The sequence below is a fragment of the Nelumbo lutea genome, chromosome 8 (assembly GCF_056320005.1).
Source record: "Nelumbo lutea isolate HS-2025 chromosome 8, American lotus-T2T, whole genome shotgun sequence".
In the NCBI taxonomy this organism is placed as follows: Eukaryota; Viridiplantae; Streptophyta; class Magnoliopsida; order Proteales; family Nelumbonaceae; genus Nelumbo; species Nelumbo lutea.
Genome location: NC_142691.1, coordinates 14,640,885 through 14,662,420, shown reverse-complemented (window position 1 = coordinate 14,662,420; position 21,536 = coordinate 14,640,885). Strand labels below are relative to the sequence as shown.

At 33.1% G+C, this 21,536-nt stretch overlaps 1 protein-coding gene and 1 pseudogene across 2 annotated transcripts; one reads left to right on the top strand and one right to left on the bottom strand.

Annotated features, from left to right (window-relative positions):
- Positions 1–9,888: 9,888 nt before the first annotated feature.
- LOC148842912 (peroxidase 3-like) lies at positions 9,889–12,007 on the top strand. Its single transcript, XM_088957448.1, has 4 exons — positions 9,889–10,179; positions 10,273–10,464; positions 11,049–11,214; positions 11,398–12,007. Exons 1-4 carry the CDS (start codon positions 9,967–9,969, stop codon positions 11,793–11,795), a joined length of 969 nt encoding a protein of 322 aa, XP_088813574.1. The 5' UTR covers positions 9,889–9,966; the 3' UTR covers positions 11,796–12,007.
- A 6,462-nt stretch (positions 12,008–18,469) lies between these two features.
- LOC148842911 (pentatricopeptide repeat-containing protein At4g21065 pseudogene) lies at positions 18,470–20,561 on the bottom strand (annotated as a pseudogene). Its single transcript, XR_016103060.1, has one exon. The product of XR_016103060.1 is annotated as a pentatricopeptide repeat-containing protein At4g21065 pseudogene (transcript).
- Between the last annotated feature and the right edge of the window lie 975 nt (positions 20,562–21,536).

The window sequence follows — 21,536 nt, the reverse complement described above, 5'->3', positions numbered from 1 at the left end:
GTTAAAAACACTGTTCCTCATCTCGTTGATAGGCAAGTCAAAATGTTGAAAAGGGGATATGGTTCAATGCTGGCTGGGTGCATGTGAAATCCATCAACCTTATAAAATCCCTACCAACAACAAACATTAACTATTATCGAAAGAACAATAATTCCATTGAACAAGGAGACCTTGATCCTTTGTTTTGGATTTGGAGATGTAACTTCTAGTTGTTTCATATTGATTGAATTTTGTTGGGAAATGTTATAAAGATATTAGCTGGCCCATCAATTTTTTGTGAGACTTTAGATAGCCCATTTAAAGAATTGGATCACAAGTAAATCTGGTTTTAAAGGGAATCTAACTAGAGGATGAAGGTTTTCTTTGCTTTTTCTTTTTTCTTGTTCATTCCCCTAATCAATTATAGTCTTAAAGACTCTACACCATATTTATTGATGCTACAACTTGGATTGTATAAATATGTCTATACAATGGGGGTAGTTCATTCCCTAATCTCAGATGCAGGCGAGATTTGATTCCAATATGAGCACATATTTTTTCTTGGGTAAAGCATATGAATTTCAAGAGTTCAGATCTATTCACACCAATTTCACAAATACAGCCGGAAGAACCATCATGCCCAGATCAAATTGCCCTCTGAGATGGTGTTAATTGTCCAAAGTGCCTTAAAAAAACACCTGGCAATTAAGGGTGTCAATGGACTAGTTTTGGATTGAACCCCGTCCGGTCCAAAATCAATTTGGACGGATTGAACGGATCAACAAGACATATTAGATTGGACCAACCCAGTCCAAAATATTTATTAGATTGAATTGGACCTAATCCGCCTGTAACAAATTTATATTGGATTGGACTGGATTAAGCCAATATCTAATCCATTGATACAAGATAAGAATATATGTCAATGACTAGGTTTGAGCTAAAACTAGTCTAAATCAAAATGATTTTAAACAGATTAGATGGTCCAAACATTGAATTGGACCGACCTAAATTAATTCAAAACATTCATTGGATTGGATTAGACCTGGTCCGTTTATAATAGATTCACATTGGACTGGATCAGATTGGACCAAATCCAGTCCAAATGACACCCCAACTGGCAATCTCCCAGCTGGAGGCGATTAATTAGCTGTTTGCATCATTTAATTAGAAATTCAAAAGATGCCCAGAGTTTTGCAAACATATGGCAAAGATTTTTAACTTTAACTATTTTTTGGTAAAATTTGCCCCATGAGAGATTGGGTAAATTAGAGATTATCTCACATGGAAGGTGGAACCCTTTTGTTCCCCAACCATATTATTGCATCGAAGATCCCTAGGTTTTTTATACTTGTTTCAATTTAACCATGAAATTTGTCGTTGAGTGTTGTAAGCAATATAAAAAATGAATAGCAGAACCATCTAGCGTGAGAATAATGGGGTTTTTTTGCACCGTACGTTTTAAAGAAAAAAAAAGAAAAGAAAGGAAAACTGTTATATATATATATATATATATATATATATATATATATATATAAGTTATTATTCAAATATGTGGCCTTTTCATTTTTTAGAAAGCTAGATACATGATAATTTTTGAAAAATTCCTAGTAAAGCCCACAACCCACTACTATGCTACAGCCCCCCACCATGTGGCATTCTTATTTTTCTGGAAAGCTAAACAGTAGACATGTGGCATTTTCTGAGAAACTGCTGCTAAAACCCACATCTCACTACCACCATTTAGATGTGCGACATCTCATTAATTAAAGAAATAGGATTCAAAAGTGTGTAGTTTCATTCTTAAACATTCTCAATATACAATTATTTATTAGCTTAACACATGTTTATCCATAGTATTAAATACAAATGGTGGAACCCATTAAAAGATTGCCATAAACCCATGCTTGTTTTTAAATGATTTTTTTAAGAAGAAATTAAATACTTTATTAATTACAAATTTGATTTAACTTTTAGGAAACAACCTAATTTAACTTTTAAAAATAAATAACTCAAAATAGATTTATTAGATAAATAATAAATATATACCAAATAAAGTGGGACATTGTTTACCCATAATATCTCATTTAATATCTTAAATCAAATTAAGAAAACATAAATTAATAGTGGGTTTCAATTAAAATAGATCAGAATATATTGTCAATTACAAAGATGTAAAACCCATATTAATTTTTTAATTTAATTTTTGATAACTAAATAGTAAACTTCAAAAACTAATTGTGCATTAAAGTTATGTAAATTACCAGAATTTAGTGTAATTAGAAAACTATTATAACAACATTACTCGTTAATTAAATACTAAATATTAATAAAAATATAAGAAAATAATCATCACCATTGCTAATTAAAAATAATATTAATTTATAATTAAATAATTAAGTAAATATTATATTTTGATTAATATTTAATTTTTTATAGTAAAAAAATTTAATTATAATAATTATTATGATAATAAAATCATTAATTAAATACTTAATAATAACAATAATAATTAATGAACTACCAACGGTGCAATGATGTACCATCACCTTGGATGTTGAATAATATGACCAATGCTGAAAACAGTTTTACGCACTGGTACCAAACAAAAACAATGCAAAAACAACACATGTGGCAGCATCACTTCCAAACAAAAAAGTAAAAACAGTGCTTACAATTCATACATGCTCAGAACCATTTTTATGAGAAAACGGTGCAGTTTTCCTAGCACCAATGCCAATCACCTACATAAAAAGATAGGTGGCCATTTTTTCAGCATTTTTCAAAAAAAGAAAAAAAAAATCCAATCAAACAAAACATGGCTTTAAATCATAAAATGTTGACATGACACTGATATGTCACCATTTTTTGAGAAAACAGCATTGGTCCCCAAACACCCCATCATAGTTAAAGTTTATGTAGTATCTATTAGTAAACTGCTTTGAATGTTGCATTTTTACTAAATTATCAGAGGTTTATTTTCAATTCATTTTGCTCATGAAATACAATATAAAAATTACTTTTAGTTTATTTTATTAATAAGATAAAATATTTTGATCAATTTTGATTTAATTTAGGATCATTTAAAAGACTCTGTAGTTTTGCGCATTTACTAAAGCCTACCATATAATTTGCATTTTAGTAAAACGTTTAACACCCCTATAATTTGCAACGTGTTTACTTAATCCTGACGGGAGTGCAAAATGACAGCTTTAGCCCTTACATTCGTTCAGACAAATTCAATCAAAAAAAGATAAAAAATCGAAATTTCATTGTTACCCCTGGTAAACCATGGTAAACTCTCTTATTACACCAACAAAAAGATTAAGAAGAGATGTTACAATGAAGCTATGGTTCTAATTATGCAAGCCAATTGTGGCTTGTGTAAATAGATTACATGAAGGAGAAAATCACGATGATTGATGCCTCTTCTTCATCTTTAGACTGTATGTTATCCAGGAGCTCAAATCAGTTGCAAACTACTTGGGTTTTAAAATACAAAATAAAATGTAGGTTTTAGTAAATATATAAAATCATAGGAGTGTTTTAGTAAATGATCATAATATATTAGTACTATTTAATATCCCATTGCAATTGAATTTGATTAGAATCCAAAATAAATTTAATGGATAAGATCTTATTTGAATCTGAATCTAAACAAATCAAATTTGGACCAATCGTATCCATAACAGTGAATCCCGAAATGCATGGATACATCAATACATAAATGTTTAATTTAAAACATTTTAAACAATGGCCTATGGGGAGTTCACATCTATGCCCCACAGAGTGCACCCCACAAATGCCCCACATACACATTTCAGTGTGCATTGAGAACATCTCTCATACTTGTCATTGGGAAATGTTTCCAATACATGGTTGGAATGTGCTGTGGGGCATTTGTGGGGCGCGCTCAATGGGGTGCAGATGTGAATTCGCCTATGGGATGAAGATAGATCTCATCTGTATAAAGCTTATAAAATAAAAAATGTAAAATAAAATAAAAATACATGTATGTATGTATATATTAATACGAATATCAGTCATAAGCATCCATACCAACTTTGGATATCCAGTGCATCAATATTTTAATGACTTTTTTGAGCACTAGTAGGGGACCCGTGCAATGCATGGGAAAACCCAATGTCTAATTTACTAGTAAAAAGGATCAAAAAGGATATATTGCATGTCGGCTGCTAGTAAATTTCCAAAAGTATATATACTAAATTATTGATTTTTAAATATATTAAATAATTTATTTTCTTTTTAAATATATTATTTATAAAATTACACTAATTTATCTTTTACTTTTTAATATAAGTTAATTAATAATTTCCTTTTTTAAAATTTTCCAATATTATACTAATTTATATTAATAACAGAAATAATTTGTGTAATTATTGGTTCAAAATACCGTTTTCCTTTACCGATACTAATTTATCTTTAATAATTTAAAATGAAAATCACACAATTTTTAAATATTTTCCCAAAATATATCAAATGTAATAAAATTTCCCAATTTTCCAAAATATTCCAATAATTTTCAATAAGTATTTACTACATTTTAAAGAAATTTTCCAAAATTACATTAATATATATTTTATTTTTTCTCCAAAATTATGATATTTTGTGTGCCAATTTTCAAACTCCACCAACTCTTTCCTGGAGCAATAATGGTTGACTTTATTTTTCAATTTTAAATGACATTTATAGAGAAATTATTGGTTGAAAATTTTGTATATTCATTGATTTCTAGTAATTTTTCTGGAAAATAACACAATTTAATTGTTAGTGTAATAAAATTAATTTTCAGAAATTGTAACTATAGTAAATATTTATTATAATGATTACACTGTTTAATTACTACACCAAAATTCCAACAAAAATTATTAGTGTAATAATTATTTTGAAAAATAGTTAATTTAACTACACTAATAATTATTATTGGAATTGCAGTTATTTCAAAATTACTGTAATTACAGTATTTTGAAAATAACAAATTTTACTATAATAATTAATGTATCTTAATAATTATTGTTACACTAATAAAATTACATTAATAAATTTCTGAAAATGTAAATTCCAATGATAATTATTACTGTAATTACTATCACCAATAAAATTCCAATTATCATTTTTATAAATTTCGGTAAAATAATAATTTACACTAAAATTTCAAATATAATTATTTCTGTAATAAAGTTAATATGAAAAACAAATCTGTAATTAGAAATAAAATTTTCATTACAATAATTATTGTAATTGAATTATTACAATAAAATTCCAATAAGATTTATTAGTGTAATAAAAGTATTTTGAAACAAACTGTAATTATTACACTAATAACTATTATTGGAATTTCTGTATTTCAAAATTACTGTAATTACAGTAATTTCAAATAACAGATTTTATTGTAATTTATGATTCTGTAGTAATTATTATTTTTAAAAATGGAAATTTGTGTAATTTAATAATTACATTATTGGAATTGATACAAAATGGAAAATTGTTAATTATGTAACAATAATTATTACTATTAATTTCCATTATTTTAAATCAAGATTTACAGTTTTTTCTATTATTAATTTTTCAAAAATTATTAGATAATGGGAATTACTATTTGAGATTATGAAAAAAGGAATTAGTTAAACTACACTAACAATTATTTTAGTGTAATAATTATAGTTACATTGATAATAATAAAAGTTTCAATAGTTATAAATTATGATAACATAATTATAAATTTTCAATAATTACAATAATTTTCGATAATATTCCAAAAATTAAAAAATGTCATAAAATTCCAAAATTGCACTAACTTATCTGTTATTTTCAATTAAAATTAATCAATAATTTTCTGAAAATGTAATGATGAGAATTACACTAATTTTCGGAATAATCAATTATTAATTTTCAATAATTATTTATTGGTTGAATAATAAATAAACTTCCAATAATTTCAGTAATCTATTGAATGATGAATAAATTATCCATAATTTATAATCAACAAATTATCCATCATAGTCAATAAATTAAGAGGGGATAGGATTGGAAATATAAAAACATGGAGGGATAGGATTGGAAATATAAAATCAAGGTGTTAGACGATTCACCATATTTTAGTGATTGGGTTTAGGTCTGTCAGCTAGCTAATAATGGTAGTCTACTTTGTTTAGGAATAAATTAATAAACACAAGAATAGAAAAACGACTTTTACCAAACACAAATTGAAGAAAATAAAATTTTAAAGTTTCCCCAATATTGGGTGCTTTCATTGGGAGGGAAGTTGGTCTATTCCTTCAAGAAAACATGTGCACTGGATATTGAACCCTATTCGTTTTATAATGTTGGGTTTTTAAACAATCTAACATTGGCCAAAAAAAAAGTATTTTATATAAAATTGTAAACATAATTAAAAATTATATTCTTAAGCAAATTAATAATATTATCATCATCATCATCCAAGCGTAAGGTGGATCACATGACTACATATGAGTCCTTTTTCACCCTTTTGTTCTGTTCAATGCCATATCCAACAAACAATATATAATTGAAAATTAAAATTAAAATAGGAAATTTCAATAAGTTGCATTTGTATTTGCATTATTTGCAAACGGAAAACGGAGCCTTAGGCTCAGTTTGGAAGAAGTATAAGTACAAATATTTACAATACAAATATATACAAAACAATACAAAAAACATAATTTTGCACATTTATATTCCTGTCAAACTGAGCCTTAAGAAAAAACATATATGAACAAACAGAATGCAAATGAAAACTCATAATTTTGTTTTATTTGTTTGCTTTTTCACACCATTATAGATTTGTGTTATGTTCTTAATTTCATGACAAATTCCAATGTTATATCTAATCCTGTAAAGCATGACATAAAGAAAACTGTTGAATAATTCGATCAATTCAAGGTTATCATGCAAACTTGGATAAATTCTAGAAAACAGTCAATATTTTCCATTTCCACATAATTAATAAGTGAAATGGTAATACTAAGTAATTAATAAATGGTATAAAGGGCAAAATAGTAATACCAACAACCAACATATAAATGTTAGAGAAATCTTTACCTTATCCTACCTCATAAAATTTTATTTGTTTTCTGATTTTATTTTCCAAAATCCCCACCTATATAGTATTACTTTCCTTGTATTGTGTCAAATTCCCCCACTTTTCACTATTAATGCATCTAATAATTAAGGAGATTAGTTAAGCAATTATTAATAAACATTATTGAGAAAAAAATACCACTAAACAGGTCTATCCCTTAGAACAAGACCATGATATTAGAAAACATTATTATTTACTGAGCACAAAACACGATAATTTATTATTATTATTATTATTATTATTATTATTATTATTATTATTATTATTATTATTATGTTAATCTTATAGGGAGTAAGACAAGGCAACTGCTATTATACAATATTAATAAAACCATGCATTTAGTTGATAATTCTGTCAAACTGTATTGAAGGATCCACTTAGGGGGTGTTTGTCAAAATTAACCATGCTTTTTAAACAAAAACAACCGTCTCACATTTTGTTGGGAAAACCAAACTTATACATATGTCACGAACACCCCTAGATTATCGATATAAACCGGGTAGTTAACAGTTGACCCGCCACATTTCCTTACCATACTTTAAACATTTATTAAACTGCATTGACGGTATGATTCGTGGCTGATAATAAGTTTTCATCACTAAAGTATTATAATAGATGTGGAAGAATTTATTGCTTTTTTTTTTCTTTCTTTCTTTCTTTTTTTTTCTTTTCTCAATTTTTTGCATACAAACATCATTAAGATTATATTTGATGATATTGTTATTATTATAGATATGGATGAATTTATTGTTTTTTTTTTCTTTCTTTCTTTCTTTCTATTTTCTTTTCTCAATTTTTTGCATACAAACATCATTAAGATTTTATTTGATAATATTGTTATTTTTATCTAAAATATTTAAGGTTGATCAACACAAATCTCTCACCAATTTGTAATTATCAACAAGTTTCAGGTAAAACAACGATATGGTACCAAATACAACCTAAAATTGTAAATTTGTAGTTTGATAAATTCCTTTCTAACTCATGGTTGTAATATAATTTTGTTAGAGGTGTCCAGAGTCCCAACTCCCAAATCCTAAATCGGTGTTTGTTAAGATCAGATGCCAGTTGGACATGTGCCGATCCATCCATCTAATTAAGAAGTCAACTACATACATTCAATCTCATAGTAATCAAAACTTCACAACGCTTTGTGGGTTGGGACACCCTCAAATTATTGGACCCCTAACTACTACTATTCTTGGTGGGTAATGTTTATTCCATTATTTTGTTAGGGACTTGGATTGTGATAGAAAACCAGGAATCTCACTAGATCACAGATTTATCAATGGTTTTTAAAACTGGATTGGGCCAAATGGTGGGATTGGAAAAATGATTCTGTTTTATTTTAGAACTATTATTTTGTCAAAAATTGTTGATTTAGTCAGTAAATCATTAATTCAGGTGGTTCAACCGTTTGAAGTGTTTAATGGTTTTGATCATTTTTTATTTTTTTAATTTAATTTAATTTAATTCTTGTTAAAATGGGTCATTTGTTTGGTTCAAATGATAGGACCGTTTGACTCGAAAACCGGACCCTTAACTAGTTCATTGTCTGATTCGATTTTAAAAACCTTAGATTTATCAATTCGTTAAAATAACCAGGAACTGGAAAGCCTCCATCAGAATACTGGGTCATTATTTTCTTTTCTTTTTTTTTTTTTTGGGTAAAGAGGTCCGAAACACTGGTTTATTCGGTTGTGCATCTCATCCCTTTTCTAATTTTAGATGATCTTAATATTAAAAGGGTTCAACTATGATACTGGAAAAACTTGTAACTAAATATCAATCATCTCTACCATGAAATTAATAAATTGGGGGGGGGGGGGGGGTTGAGTGCATGGTTTTCGAAACCAGACCGGACCGGATGGTCAGCCCAGAAAAATTGGGAACCGGTCACCTGACCGGTTACGTTTTTCCTCAAATCCATTTTTTTCTCCAAAACCGTTGATTTTAGTCAGCAAACCGCTGAACCTACCGGTTAATCGTTCGAATGGTTTTGACTGTTTTTCAAAATTATTATTATTTTTTATTTATTATATTTGTTAGAATGGGCCGGCCATTCGGATCGAACGATCGGACCGTTCGAACCCGTAACCAGACCCCTGACCGGTTTGGTTTTGAAAACCATGGGTGAGTGGCCCTTTCGGTACATAGTTTTTTTTTAATTAAAAGACAATATATACCCACTTAGAATGGTATTTTGGGTTTAAACTTACCCTGTAAATAGAGAATAGTGAGAAAAGCACATAAATTCTTTTTTTATTCAAACCCCAAACTTTACTCCAGATGTACGAATGGATCCCCTTCACTCACCACATTAAGCCATTGCCACATCTTGAAAACTTCAAAGGTAAACTTCAAATAACTGGTGTGGGTGTTATTTCCATAGTCTGCTCCTGCTACAGAGAAATATATTAATAATTAGAAATTCAGAGCTTAGCATTAGAAATGAGAATAAAAATAGTATATAGTTAGGACCACTATCATTATTAAATTATAATTGCAGGTAAGAGATGCTACGGTTGGATGGCTTGGTTTCAAATAGGTGTCTTAAACCCTAAACAATGAGAACATGGGCATGGTAAGCTCAAGCCAAATTCTTTAATAACCAAAAATAAACGAGAAAAAAAAATAAAAAAAAAGATGGATGGATGGATGGGAATATTTTTTCATGATTTTTATTTTCTGCAAATAGAATCTTAGTAGTTAACTGTTAGTCCCTCTCTGACGTTTTCATGCTTAACTGGATTTTTGATATATTTTAAGTGGGGAAGACTTCGAATGGAGTCCTTTTCCTGTATATAAGGCTATGGCCATCTTTTGCTGTGTAGAGAAGTTGGAATAGCATTTCCTTGTGAAGGATGAGGACAAAATCAGTCCCCTTTCTAGTCTCCATTCTAGTTCTCTGTGTTGTTGGGTTATGTCATGGAGATGGCCTGAAGAAGCATTTCTACAAGAAAAGCTGTCGTCAAGCTGAGGATATCATTAGGAAAGTGGTTTGGAAAAATGTAGCCCAGGATGCAACAATTCCTGCTGGGCTCGTGAGGCTGCATTACCATGATTGCTTTGTTAGGGTAATAACTAGTAAGAATTGTTTTATATGTTTGTTGTGTACTTAATGGATATTATCTCTCAGTCAGTTTCATTGGTTTGATTCTTTTCTTCAGGGCTGTGATGCGTCGGTTTTATTGAACTCTACCAAAGATCATTTGGCTGAGAGGGATGCACAACCAAACCTAACTCTGGACGGTTTCGAAGTTGTTGATGAGGCCAAGGATGCAGTGGAGAAGGCTTGCCCTGGAGTTGTTTCTTGTGCTGATATCCTTGCTTTGGCTGCTAGGGATGCAGTTGCCTTCCAAGTAAGTTCAATTTCTTCTTTTTTTTTTTTTTTTTTCTAATTTTGTTGATTCATCATCATCATCTCCGTCTTCATATAAGCCGAGTTCAGATTTTCTCCTCACACCCACCTCACAGTATGTTGCAACCACGGAAATATCTCTTATATGTATTGTTTTCATTCATGGGAAGATGTTAATGTATGGCTACAAGTGCTGTGAGGTGGGTGGGTGTGAGGAGGAACTCCGGATTTATGTAAGGGTTGTTTCAACTACATGAACCCTATTTCATCATTCAGTTGTATTTAGTGCTATAATCACTTGTATAGAATTATTTTGCAACCCATGACCTCTTTGGTCTGCCCCTAGCTCTTCTGGTCATATCAACTCAGAATTCTTCTTCTCTTACTAAAGCTGTGGATGATTTGAAGATGTATTTGAAGAAATTACAGGACCCATTTGGAGAAACTGATTTACTAAAGTCATTAATTAAGCAAACTTCTGAACAAATTAATTTCTATTTCTTGAATGATTAATTGGAACAAAGACAGCATGATTTACCCAATGAATGGATAAGCTGATTGTGTGTAGTTGATTTGGATTTGCAGTTCAAGAAACCAATGTGGAAAGTGCTAACTGGTAGAAGAGACGGCAGAGTTTCAATTGCCAAGGAGGCAGTTGACAACCTCCCTCCCCCATCCTTCAATTTTGCTGAGCTTGTGAAAAACTTTGCTAGCAAAGGACTCGATGTACATGACCTTGTGGTGTTATCGGGTGTGTATATATGAAAATTATCAGACGAAGTATTTTGGCTAAAGTTTCTTTTTTCTTTTTTTGAAATTTCAGGATTTTGGATACTAATAAAAAAAATATTAATGAAATATTTAAATTAAAAAAATAGTAAAATCTCAAGCTGTCAAGTGTGAGAATGAATAAAATAAGCTTGTTTTATTGCAGGAGCACATACCATAGGTCAAGCACACTGTGAATCCTTCTTCAAAAAGCTCCACAAAAATCATGGAGGTGCAGAGAAATCTCTGGATCCAAAATATGCAGCTTTCTTGGCATCTCAATGTCCAAATCTTTCAAACAAAACAACTCAAGTAGACATGGATCCCCAGAGCGCTGAATCGTTTGATAACCATTACTATGTGAACCTGAAGCAACACAAGGGTCTGTTCCACTCTGATGCTGCCCTTCTGACTAACAAGAAGTCTGAGAAAATCGTCAACAAATTGCTTGACCAGAAGGCCTTCTTCAAGGCATTCGCCCATTCAATGAAGAAGATGGGAGCCATCGAAGTTCTCACTGGGAACAGCGGAGAGGTTAGGAAGAAGTGCACTGTTGTGAACTAAACTAAAGTTTCTAGTTATATCCACCTCTTAATTTTTTTGGTGAAATGATGGGCTTCACCTGTTTCAGCAAGTTTGTGATTTTTATGTTTATTTTTCGCTTTTTTAATTTGTTCTTCTTCCATTAACAGAGGGATGGTACTATTTGGATACGGAAAATGATTACTGTTATTTGTACTTTTTAGTAATAAAAGGATTTATGTTTCTTTTTTGAATTGATCTTCTAATAATGCAAAATTGCGAATAACATTAATCTCAAATAAATGATAATGTCCCAAACTAATTTTAGTAAGAGGCATGCTACAATTAATGGAGTTCTCATCACAACTCTAAGTAACCACGTGTCTATGTAAAATAGATAGGAGGCCAACTAGCAAGCACGTAGACCCAACTACCATCTCTGACTAGGCTACTGGATTGAATGCAGATAGTCCTTAAAATGTCAAAATATTCAGGTTCTAATAAAGCTCAGATGTCCCGGCCTCCAGGGTCATGTCCTGTGAAAACAATTACTTGTAAGTCATCGTATCTTACAAGAAAGAGCCTTGAGGGTCATGGGGTATTTGCGCAGTTTGATTTTAGGGCTTGTGATGGATATCATTAACATCATCTAAGCCTTGTTCCAAGTAAGGGTGAGAAAAAAAAATCAAAAAATCGAACTGACCGAAAAAAATGATCGAAATGGAACCGAAAAATTAGTTAATCAAATCGATTGGTTCAATTTTAGTTTGGTGTTTTAAAAAATCGAAGGTATCGATTCGATTTCAGTTAATCAATATAGAAAATCGGTGGTTAATCAAACCGACCGATATATATATATATATATATTTCTATATATTTTATATATATTTATGTATATTATATATATTACATTTTTATATATTATAAATTAATAAATATGCATTATATATATAAATATATATTTATAATATATTATTTATTATTTATTATTTAAAATAAATATTTTGTATATATTTAAAAAATTTTATTATATATTTATACCTTTTTTTATAATATATATTGTAAAAACTAAAAAACTGAAAAACCAATAAACCGAATTGACGGTTAACCGAACTGATCAACCAATTAACTGACTGGCTTCGATTCGGTTCTAGTTATCGATTTTCCAAAAACCGATAGTATCAATTCAGTTCCAAAAAATGCCCCACGATTCGATTAATCAAACCGTGAACACCCCTAGTTCCAACTATATGGGCTGGGGTTGGCTACAGGAATACTCACCATTCCGTTCTGTTCAATGGCATATCCACCCAACAATAGGTTTGAATTTATTTATAAAATAAATATTTTAATGTGTTTTTATTTATTTTTAATATAATGTAATGATTACAAAAATGATACAGCAAGTTGATTTAAATTTATTAGGTTTCTGGAAGGAGTACAAATACAAATACGTACTGTGCAAATATATACAAAATAATACAAAAGACAAAGTTTTGCACTCTACATATTTGTATTTGTACTCCTTCCAAACTAAACCTTAATAAAATATGATGGAGGGTGATTTGGCCCGACCTCGCAGCACGAGTACACGTGGGCGTGACCTTGCTCAAACAGTGACTCAGCATGACACCACAATGAGCGTGAGCATAACTCAGAGGGAAAGTCCCACCGAGTTTAGCTCGGCAACTCGACGAGTAAACTACTCGCCAGGAGCCACCTTACCCGCACCTCCTCCCTGGGGTCAAGGCACTTCAGGGGGTCTCGAGTTTGGGCCACCTCGACCCCTTTTAAGACCCGAGCTCCTCCCAATGGACCTCGGGCCACTCCCAGGCAAGAACGCATCAATCCTTCCCTGGACACCTCGAGGCCCAGGCACCTCGGGTCAGCTAGCTCGGCACAACCGGCTAGAGGCGGCCTATCACTCAAAGGATAGCCCGGCTCAGGGTAGTTCGTTATACCACAGGAGGGCTTCCTGCTCAACCGTTGTACCTGACAAATCTGTGGACAGCAGGCATGTCCCTCTTGCCGCACTTGCCACCTTTAGAAAGGTGTCCCGCACCCGATAGATACGTACCCTACAACGATGGCCCCGCATGTGCCACTTCAGCCTTGTTTGTAATGGCTGCGGCAAATTGATAGTGGCGGTTATACCTGCCCTGTCAGAAGTTAGAGGGCCTGAAGCAACGAAATTCAGTTATAAGGGGTTTATTCTCAAGGAATAAGGTATCTTCGAATCACCTACGTAACTTTCACTCTTAGCCTTCATTCTTCTTGCATACAATACTAACTTAAGCATCGGAGTGTTTCCGCCGAGAAACCCCCCGGGAGTTCTTCCTCTTTCCTCTCGTCTCAAGTACCTCTCAAGAGAAATGCAAGCGCCAATTAGGAGTGACCGGATTGCGTTACATCAAAATATATGTTATTTTAACTATTTAACTTATTTTGTGATAAAATGAATGCATAAAAGTTATATATAATCCCGATTGTAGGATGAGGATGGTCCAACTAAAAAAACCTAGAGGAAGATGGCGGGGGTTGTAGAGGTCGATGGTTCAGGGAAGGGAGAGAGAGAAAATGTGAGTCCCCCCTCCCTTAATGGGTTTGATCAATATGATGTTAATGTATCATGGAGCCCTATTTGTAGTGTTTTGGACCTCTGTTCTCTAGAGTCTTCTCATATTTCTTTTTTGCCTTTAATTGTTATTATGGACTGATCTTGAATGCTATTATTCTCAAGATTCTAGTTCTTTAATTGTTAATAATTTTATTTAGATTGATAATCATATTGAACCAATTCAGTCTAGTTTAGATTCGGATTCGAGACCGGCTTCAGTCAAGGCAAATTCACGCCCACACTATTCTAACAGCCTTTTTCAATATTCTCAAAGCAGTAAAGACTGCCCAAACCTCACTGAAGCTGAACTCTTTGGATTCATGCCGGATTGGCCGAGTTAATGTATTTAATAAATTCAGTGTCTCACAATAGGTGTGCCTATTAATTTTAAACCTCATCAAATATTCGATAATATAATCAAAATTGAATTCAATTTACACACTTCAATATCCCCCGAAGGTTGAAATGCCTAACCTCAATTTTCGACAGGGTGCACTAAGGTTAAAATCTTACTCTCAACCTCCTTTGGTTCAAGACAACTTGAAAATTGGGATATTATGCATTGGTGGAGAAACTTTTCCAACTCCCAGATTCTTTCTTCTGAAACAAAAACTTTGATGGGAACTCCAAACATTTGAACAACTGCTCTCCCCTCTTCAGAAACTGCCATTGTCAACAACTGCTGATCTCCCTTCTTCTAGAGAGACTTCTTTTAACAAGTCCAGAAACACCCTAGAGTTCATAGGTTCAGCGACGGAGCAAACTTTGCCTGTACTGGAGCTGGAGCTCTAATTGAATCCAATCCAGAACTGGTAATCGACCTCAATGGCTAAGCTACTTTAAAAGGTGGCAATGGGTTGGGACAGAAACTAAGAGATGGTGAAACTAAGAAACTATTCTCAAGAGCAATTTACTCAAGTATAGGGGTGTCAATTGGACTGGATTTGGTCCAATCCGATCCAATCCAATCCAATGAATGTTTTGAACCAATTTGGACCAATTCAATTCAATGTTTGGACCATCCAATCTGTTCAAATTCATTTTGATTTAGATTGGTTTCAACCCAAATCCGGTCCATTGATATCTTGTATCAATTGACCAGATATTGGCTTAATCCAACCTAATCCAATATAAATTTGTTACGGATGGACTAGGTCCAATTCAGTCTAATTAATATTTGGACCAAATTTTGGTCCAATTCAATATATCTTGTTGGTCCATCCAATCCGTCTAAATTGATTTTACACTAGATGGGATCCAATTCAAAACCGGTCCATTGACACCCTCGTAGCATGGGAGACAACGATTACTTGTTTCCTTTCTTAACCAACTCCAACATTCCAAAGTCTTCTTAGACATAATTATATATTGTTTGCCGGACATGGTATTCAACAGAACAGAACGGTGAGACTTGTGATCAACCCTATATAATTGAGATAAGCCATTAATGCTTGGATGATGATGATGATAATGATAATAATATTAATTATTAATTTTAAAATATAAATTTTAATTATATTTACAATTCTATATAAAATATAAAATGACTTGGAGGATTAGGCTTTCATCTTCCAATGTATAAAAGGTATATTTTTAAAATTAATGCAATTTGTGTGTTGCGAATTTGTTAAATGAGGAGTCAAACAAAACTGTGCTGCTGGTTTGATCAATGTTGATTGTTTAAAAACCAAAAACTAAATAAAAAGATACAAGGTTCAAATTTTAATATCTAGTGCACATGTTCTCCTGAGGGAATAGACCAACTTTCCTCCCAATGAAAACACCCGATAATGGGAAAACTTTAAAATTTCCCTTTCTTTAATTTGTGTTTGGTAACACAAACTCAACCAGGAGAATTTCATTAGAAACAGAAACTAACAATACAATCAGGCGTAGAGATGTCAATGGATTGGGTTAAATGGTAAACCCGGCTTGACCTGACCCTATAGGGTCAAGTTAAGTTCAGGTATATTCAGGTTTAGGGTTTTGATTCTTTGACTCGAATTGGGTTCAGGTTGGGTTTGGGTTTTGGCTTACCCATCCCGCCGGGTCATGACACTCATATATACTAAGTATTCTTGCAGCTTTTTTACTTCTAATTCTATAGCCTTAAAGTTTATGATTTATTTACATGTTAATTTTGTTTTTTTTTAATAGAAAAAGTGACATCTAATCTATAAAACAATTTCTTAACTTAAAAGTCTTCAAAACATGTTAAAAATATATTTAAAATGCTACAGGTCATGACATGTCAATATCGGGTTAGACCCTATAGGGTCAGGTTGGGTTCGAAAATCATATATTTTTAATCTAGATCGTATCAAGTTCGGATTGGAGTGCTCGCGGGTGAGGTAAGGGTTGAAACAAACCTGTGCCGAACCCAACCCATTGACATCCCTAATCAGATGGGTGTTTATTAATTTATTTCTAGCCAAAGTAGACCTATCATTATTAGTTGAGAGACAATATGAATGACCAATTCATATCAATGCACGAAGTTGGGTATGAATTCGGGTGCATATTAATATAAATGATATTCATATAATCATCCCTAAGCCATATTTTAAGGGTCCATTTGGTATGAATGCAAGTGCATATCAATATGAATGATATTCATATAGTCATCCCTAAGCCATATTTTAAGGATCCTTTTGATTTATAACTGGATTTGGAATCAAAATCTTTTGGAATTGAAATTGGAATTGTCTATTCCCATAGTTTGTTTGGTTCAAATAGGAATGGGAATGAGAATTAAAATCAGCAAGAATGAGATTTTATTCCCAAGAGAAAGGCCCTCAAATGAGAGAATGCCAGTCCAGAAGAAACGGGAATAGAATTCCAATTCCATTCAACCAAACAGTTGGAATCGGAATGGGATCCGATTCAAGACCCCTATTCTTGTGAACCAAACCGGGCCTAAAATGTTATAAAACATTCATGCATAATGTATCCATGGGATTTGGGTCATCGATACGGATACGAAACGAGCATACTGTATTGATATTTTAATAATATCAAAAATAAAGAAAATATAATAATACACGGGTGTGTGGGCACATGGGTGTATGGACGCAAGGGCTCATGGGTACATAGCCACAGGGTTGCATGGGTGCGTGGGGGCACGTGGGCGCATGAGTGTATAGGCCCATGGGTAGACTCGAGCAAACTCTAAACAAGTTAAATAGATTGCACCAGAAATCAACGTTTCAACTTCCTATGCTTAGCAATTTTGATAGGAAATTTCAGAAAATATGGAAAAGTTCGAATCTGTCTCATGAAATATTCGAAGTACTTCTTAAGGAAATTTCATGTGACATTTCTTTATAGAATTATATTATAGTTGTTAGAATCTGTCTCATGAAATATTCAATGGAAAAGCTTTCATATTTAACTACATTTCTTTTAGAACATTAGGTCTATTTATGCTTGAATTTTAAGATTTATTTCATATGATAGAAATTGTAATTAAATAATATTTAATTAATTAATTTCTAACCATGTTATTGACTTAATTAATCAATTAATTAAACTTTTATACTTAATCAACAGTGTAAATCATCTCACATGTTGTATGTGAGATATATAGAATCAAAACAGAAGGCATGGACTGAACTGCATCATCACACCTTGTCACACCTTGCAGAACGCCTCTACAGATTTAGTGTGGTTGTCTATTCATTTTGTCTACAAAACAAAGCAACTCTTCTGCTATGGCGTGGTGTGATTCATCCTCTCTCATCCATACCACAAAACAACCCCTACAAAGGTTTTTCATTAATTCAGTTGTCCACATGGAAACTTGTTTTTCCCCATTTCCAACAAAGCATCTTGCACTGTTCATGACAAAATTTCCCAACTCATCCCCCAACTCAGAGGCTTTCCCATTGTGGCAGATAGTGAGGACTCCTTTCCCAAGTCTTGTCTTGTTACTAGCCGATTAACTGAAGAGAAGAGGAAAAGCATAATTTGAAGAGAGTTGGCCAATTGCCATCTAAAATAATTTCCAATCAATGCAAATGTATATTCAAGACTCAAAAGTTCATTTAGAGTTTCACCATAAAAGAACAGATTGCTTTCCATACTCTAGCTTTCCATGAAGTTTCAAACCAAAGAACAGTTGAATGGTTGCATTGATATATGGTAGTACTGAATACTGATACATGAACATTTTGTATATTTTTCTTATAGATATTAGAACTCTATGCTGTTTTCCGGGTTTTCTGAAACAACAATTACAAATGGAAAAAGTTTTCTCACCAAAAATCTTTACATGAACATGACCCATCTTTGAAATGGTGAAATCGGTTCCGGTCCCTCACTACAATTTCTCGATTATAAACTTTGGAGATGAACTTAGTAGCAGAGTGACAATCACCACACACACGCAAGTTCTTGACAATACGGATTGGTGTCCCTGGCAATGTATTAAGAAGTGCAAAAGCAATAGCAAGCTTCTCGCTATGCCTATTCAGTGCATCTTCCTTATCTTCTTCGTCAATATCCAGTAACACATCTGATGTTACAGGAATGTACCCAGCTCTCTTCATCACTCTCCCCATCTCATCCAGCATGTCATAGATCTCTTTGTACTGACTATGTGTTTTATCTCCTGCCACAAATTCATATATCTCACTATTAAGTTCGACCATGCTGCAACCAGGGACCTTCCTTAGCCCCCTCTTATCCATCACTTCCCTAATCTTTGTTTTGTTTTCCCATCGGAACATTTTGGCATAGATGTTCGACAACAAGACATAGTTTGACCCATGAGTGGGTTCATCTCCTATAAGTCGTCTGCTGATGGTCTCACTAAGCTCAAGTTCACCATGGACCCGGCAAGCATGAATCAAGGTTCGCCAAATTACTGGATTTGGCGCAATTGGCATCTTCTGAATGAACTCTAATGCTTGTTTGACAAGCCCAGCTCTGCCAAGCAAATCAACCATGCACCCATAATGCTCTATCTTGGGCACAATGGCATACTCACTTGCCATAGAGCTAAAATAACGTTGACCCTCTTCAACCAACCCAGCATGGCTGCAGGCTGAAAGCAACCCAATGAAGGCAACATCATCTGGAGCTACTCCAGCTCTCTTCATTTCCTCAAAGAAAGCAACAGCTTCCACGCCACGACCATGCATAGCCAGACCTACGATCACTGAAGTCCAAGAAACAATAGTTTTGTCATTCATCTTCCGGAACACTCTCATTGCTTCATCAACATCACCACACTTGGCAAACATGTCAATGAGGGCATTACGAAGCTCAACCGTCTTCAAGACCCCCTCCCTTTCAATATAAAACTCTAACCATTTCCCTAGCTCGAGTGCACCCAAATCAGCACAAGCTGAAAGAACCGAAACCATGGTAACCTCGTCGGGCTTAACCCCAGCAGTTTGCATTTTACGGAACAGTCCAATTGCTTTATTAGACCGACCCAAACGAGCATACCCACCAATCATCGCGCTCCAAGAAACATGGCTCGACTTGGGCATTTCGTCAAATACCTTGCGAGCAAACTCGATGCCCCGAACACAGCTAGCATACATGTGAACCATGGTATTCTGAACATAGAGATCAGTGTCGAACCCAAATTTTGCAACGGACCCATGAACCTGTTTGCCCAAATTCAAGTCAAGGAGGCCGGCACATGCCTTAAGGAGGAAAGGGAAGGTAAATTTATTGGGTGGGATGGCATGGTGAAGCATGAGACTGTAAGAAGAGATTGCGTTGTGCTTGGCGTGGCTGGTTTGAGCATAAGCTCGAATAACAGTATTGAACAGAAAAGCGTCATACAGATGGTGGGTACTAATGGAGTCAAGGTCGGAGAATGCGATAGATGCAGCATAGTCGATGACGTTGAGATGGGAGGACGTTGAAGCGAATTTAGTCAGAACGAATGCATTATTTTGAAGACCGGATTTGAGCAGGTGGGCGTGAATTTGGGTGAGTTTCGCGAGTGAGTTGCAGCTCTCTAGTAAAGCTAAGCAGTTCTGCTCTGCTACTCTGCTGTTGTTATTGTGAAGGGATGTCGTTGCCGCCGAAAATCGTAAGGTGGAAAGCTTTTTGAATTGGGCAAGTGAGCTGAGTTTCAATCGAAGCAAACAGCATACTAGAGTAAGATCTTCATTGACGGAACAACTCAACATCACTCCCTCTTCCGGTCCGGTTTCGTGTGCAAGTGCAATTTAACAGTTTGTTTTTGTGGTTCGACCATAAAAACTGATAACCCGATTTTATATCGGATTGGTAACGTTTTCAGTTCGAATTAATGAATTGTGTTAAAGTTGGATCCGACTGTTTTTAGCACTCTTACCCATGGTTTAAGATTTCAGAATATTTTGCAAAATTTTAGTTCTAGGTATGTATTTTTTTTTTTAATTTCTCTGAAATGTCTGGATTTCATGTATTTATTTCACCTGAAATTTTGGACGAAGTATTAATGGTAATAAAAATAAATAATATGTATTTAAAAATATTATAGAATAAACAAAATTATCAATGAAATAATAAAGTTGTGAAAAAAATCATAAATTTTCAAAATTATCATTGAGGATATAGAATCTAAAATGACCAAATTATCCAAGCTCTAAACCCATGCCGTTGTTCATGTGATCCAATTCTACCAAAAAAAATTAATTTAGATTATTTTATTTAGTTTTTCTCTATCATTTAATATGTTATGATTTTTATTATTTGGGTTTTTTGTGTGAAGAAATCTAAACAACCCAAGAAATACTCATGTGGCAATTTATATTGGGTGCTAAAAGGACTCACCAAGTTTCTCTATGCACTTTATATATGAGGCAAGTTTCAAATCAAAAACCCTAATAAGCTTCAGCTGTGTTCTTTATAATTAAAATTAAGAAATTAAAACTTGAACACTTATTTTTAGTTAGGAAAAACTTCGACACAAGATAGCAGCCATATATGGTTAATATAGATTAAATGAATTGAGGCTGCGTTTGGTGGGGCTTTGTGCCTCTAAACAGGCTTTTTTAGAAGTACTTTTTTTGAAAAGCACTTAAAGTTAGGCAGTTATTTGACAATATTATTTGGTTCAAAATGGACTTTTGCCAATATAAAGACAATATTATCCACCATCATGTATAAAAATAAAGAAAACATGTATAACACCATTTTATGGGCAAGGGGTTTTCAATAAT

Excerpts from the sequence above, each read along its gene's own strand:
- LOC148842912 (XM_088957448.1), top strand. The coding sequence starts at position 9,967 with ATGAGGACAAAATCAGTCCCCTTTCTAGTCTCCATTCTAGTTCTCTGT. Across the intron at positions 10,465-11,048 it reads GGGATGCAGTTGCCTTCCAA|TTCAAGAAACCAATGTGGAA; the intron begins GTAAGTTCAATT and ends TTGGATTTGCAG. Across the intron at positions 11,215-11,397 it reads TGACCTTGTGGTGTTATCGG|GAGCACATACCATAGGTCAA; the intron begins GTGTGTATATAT and ends GTTTTATTGCAG.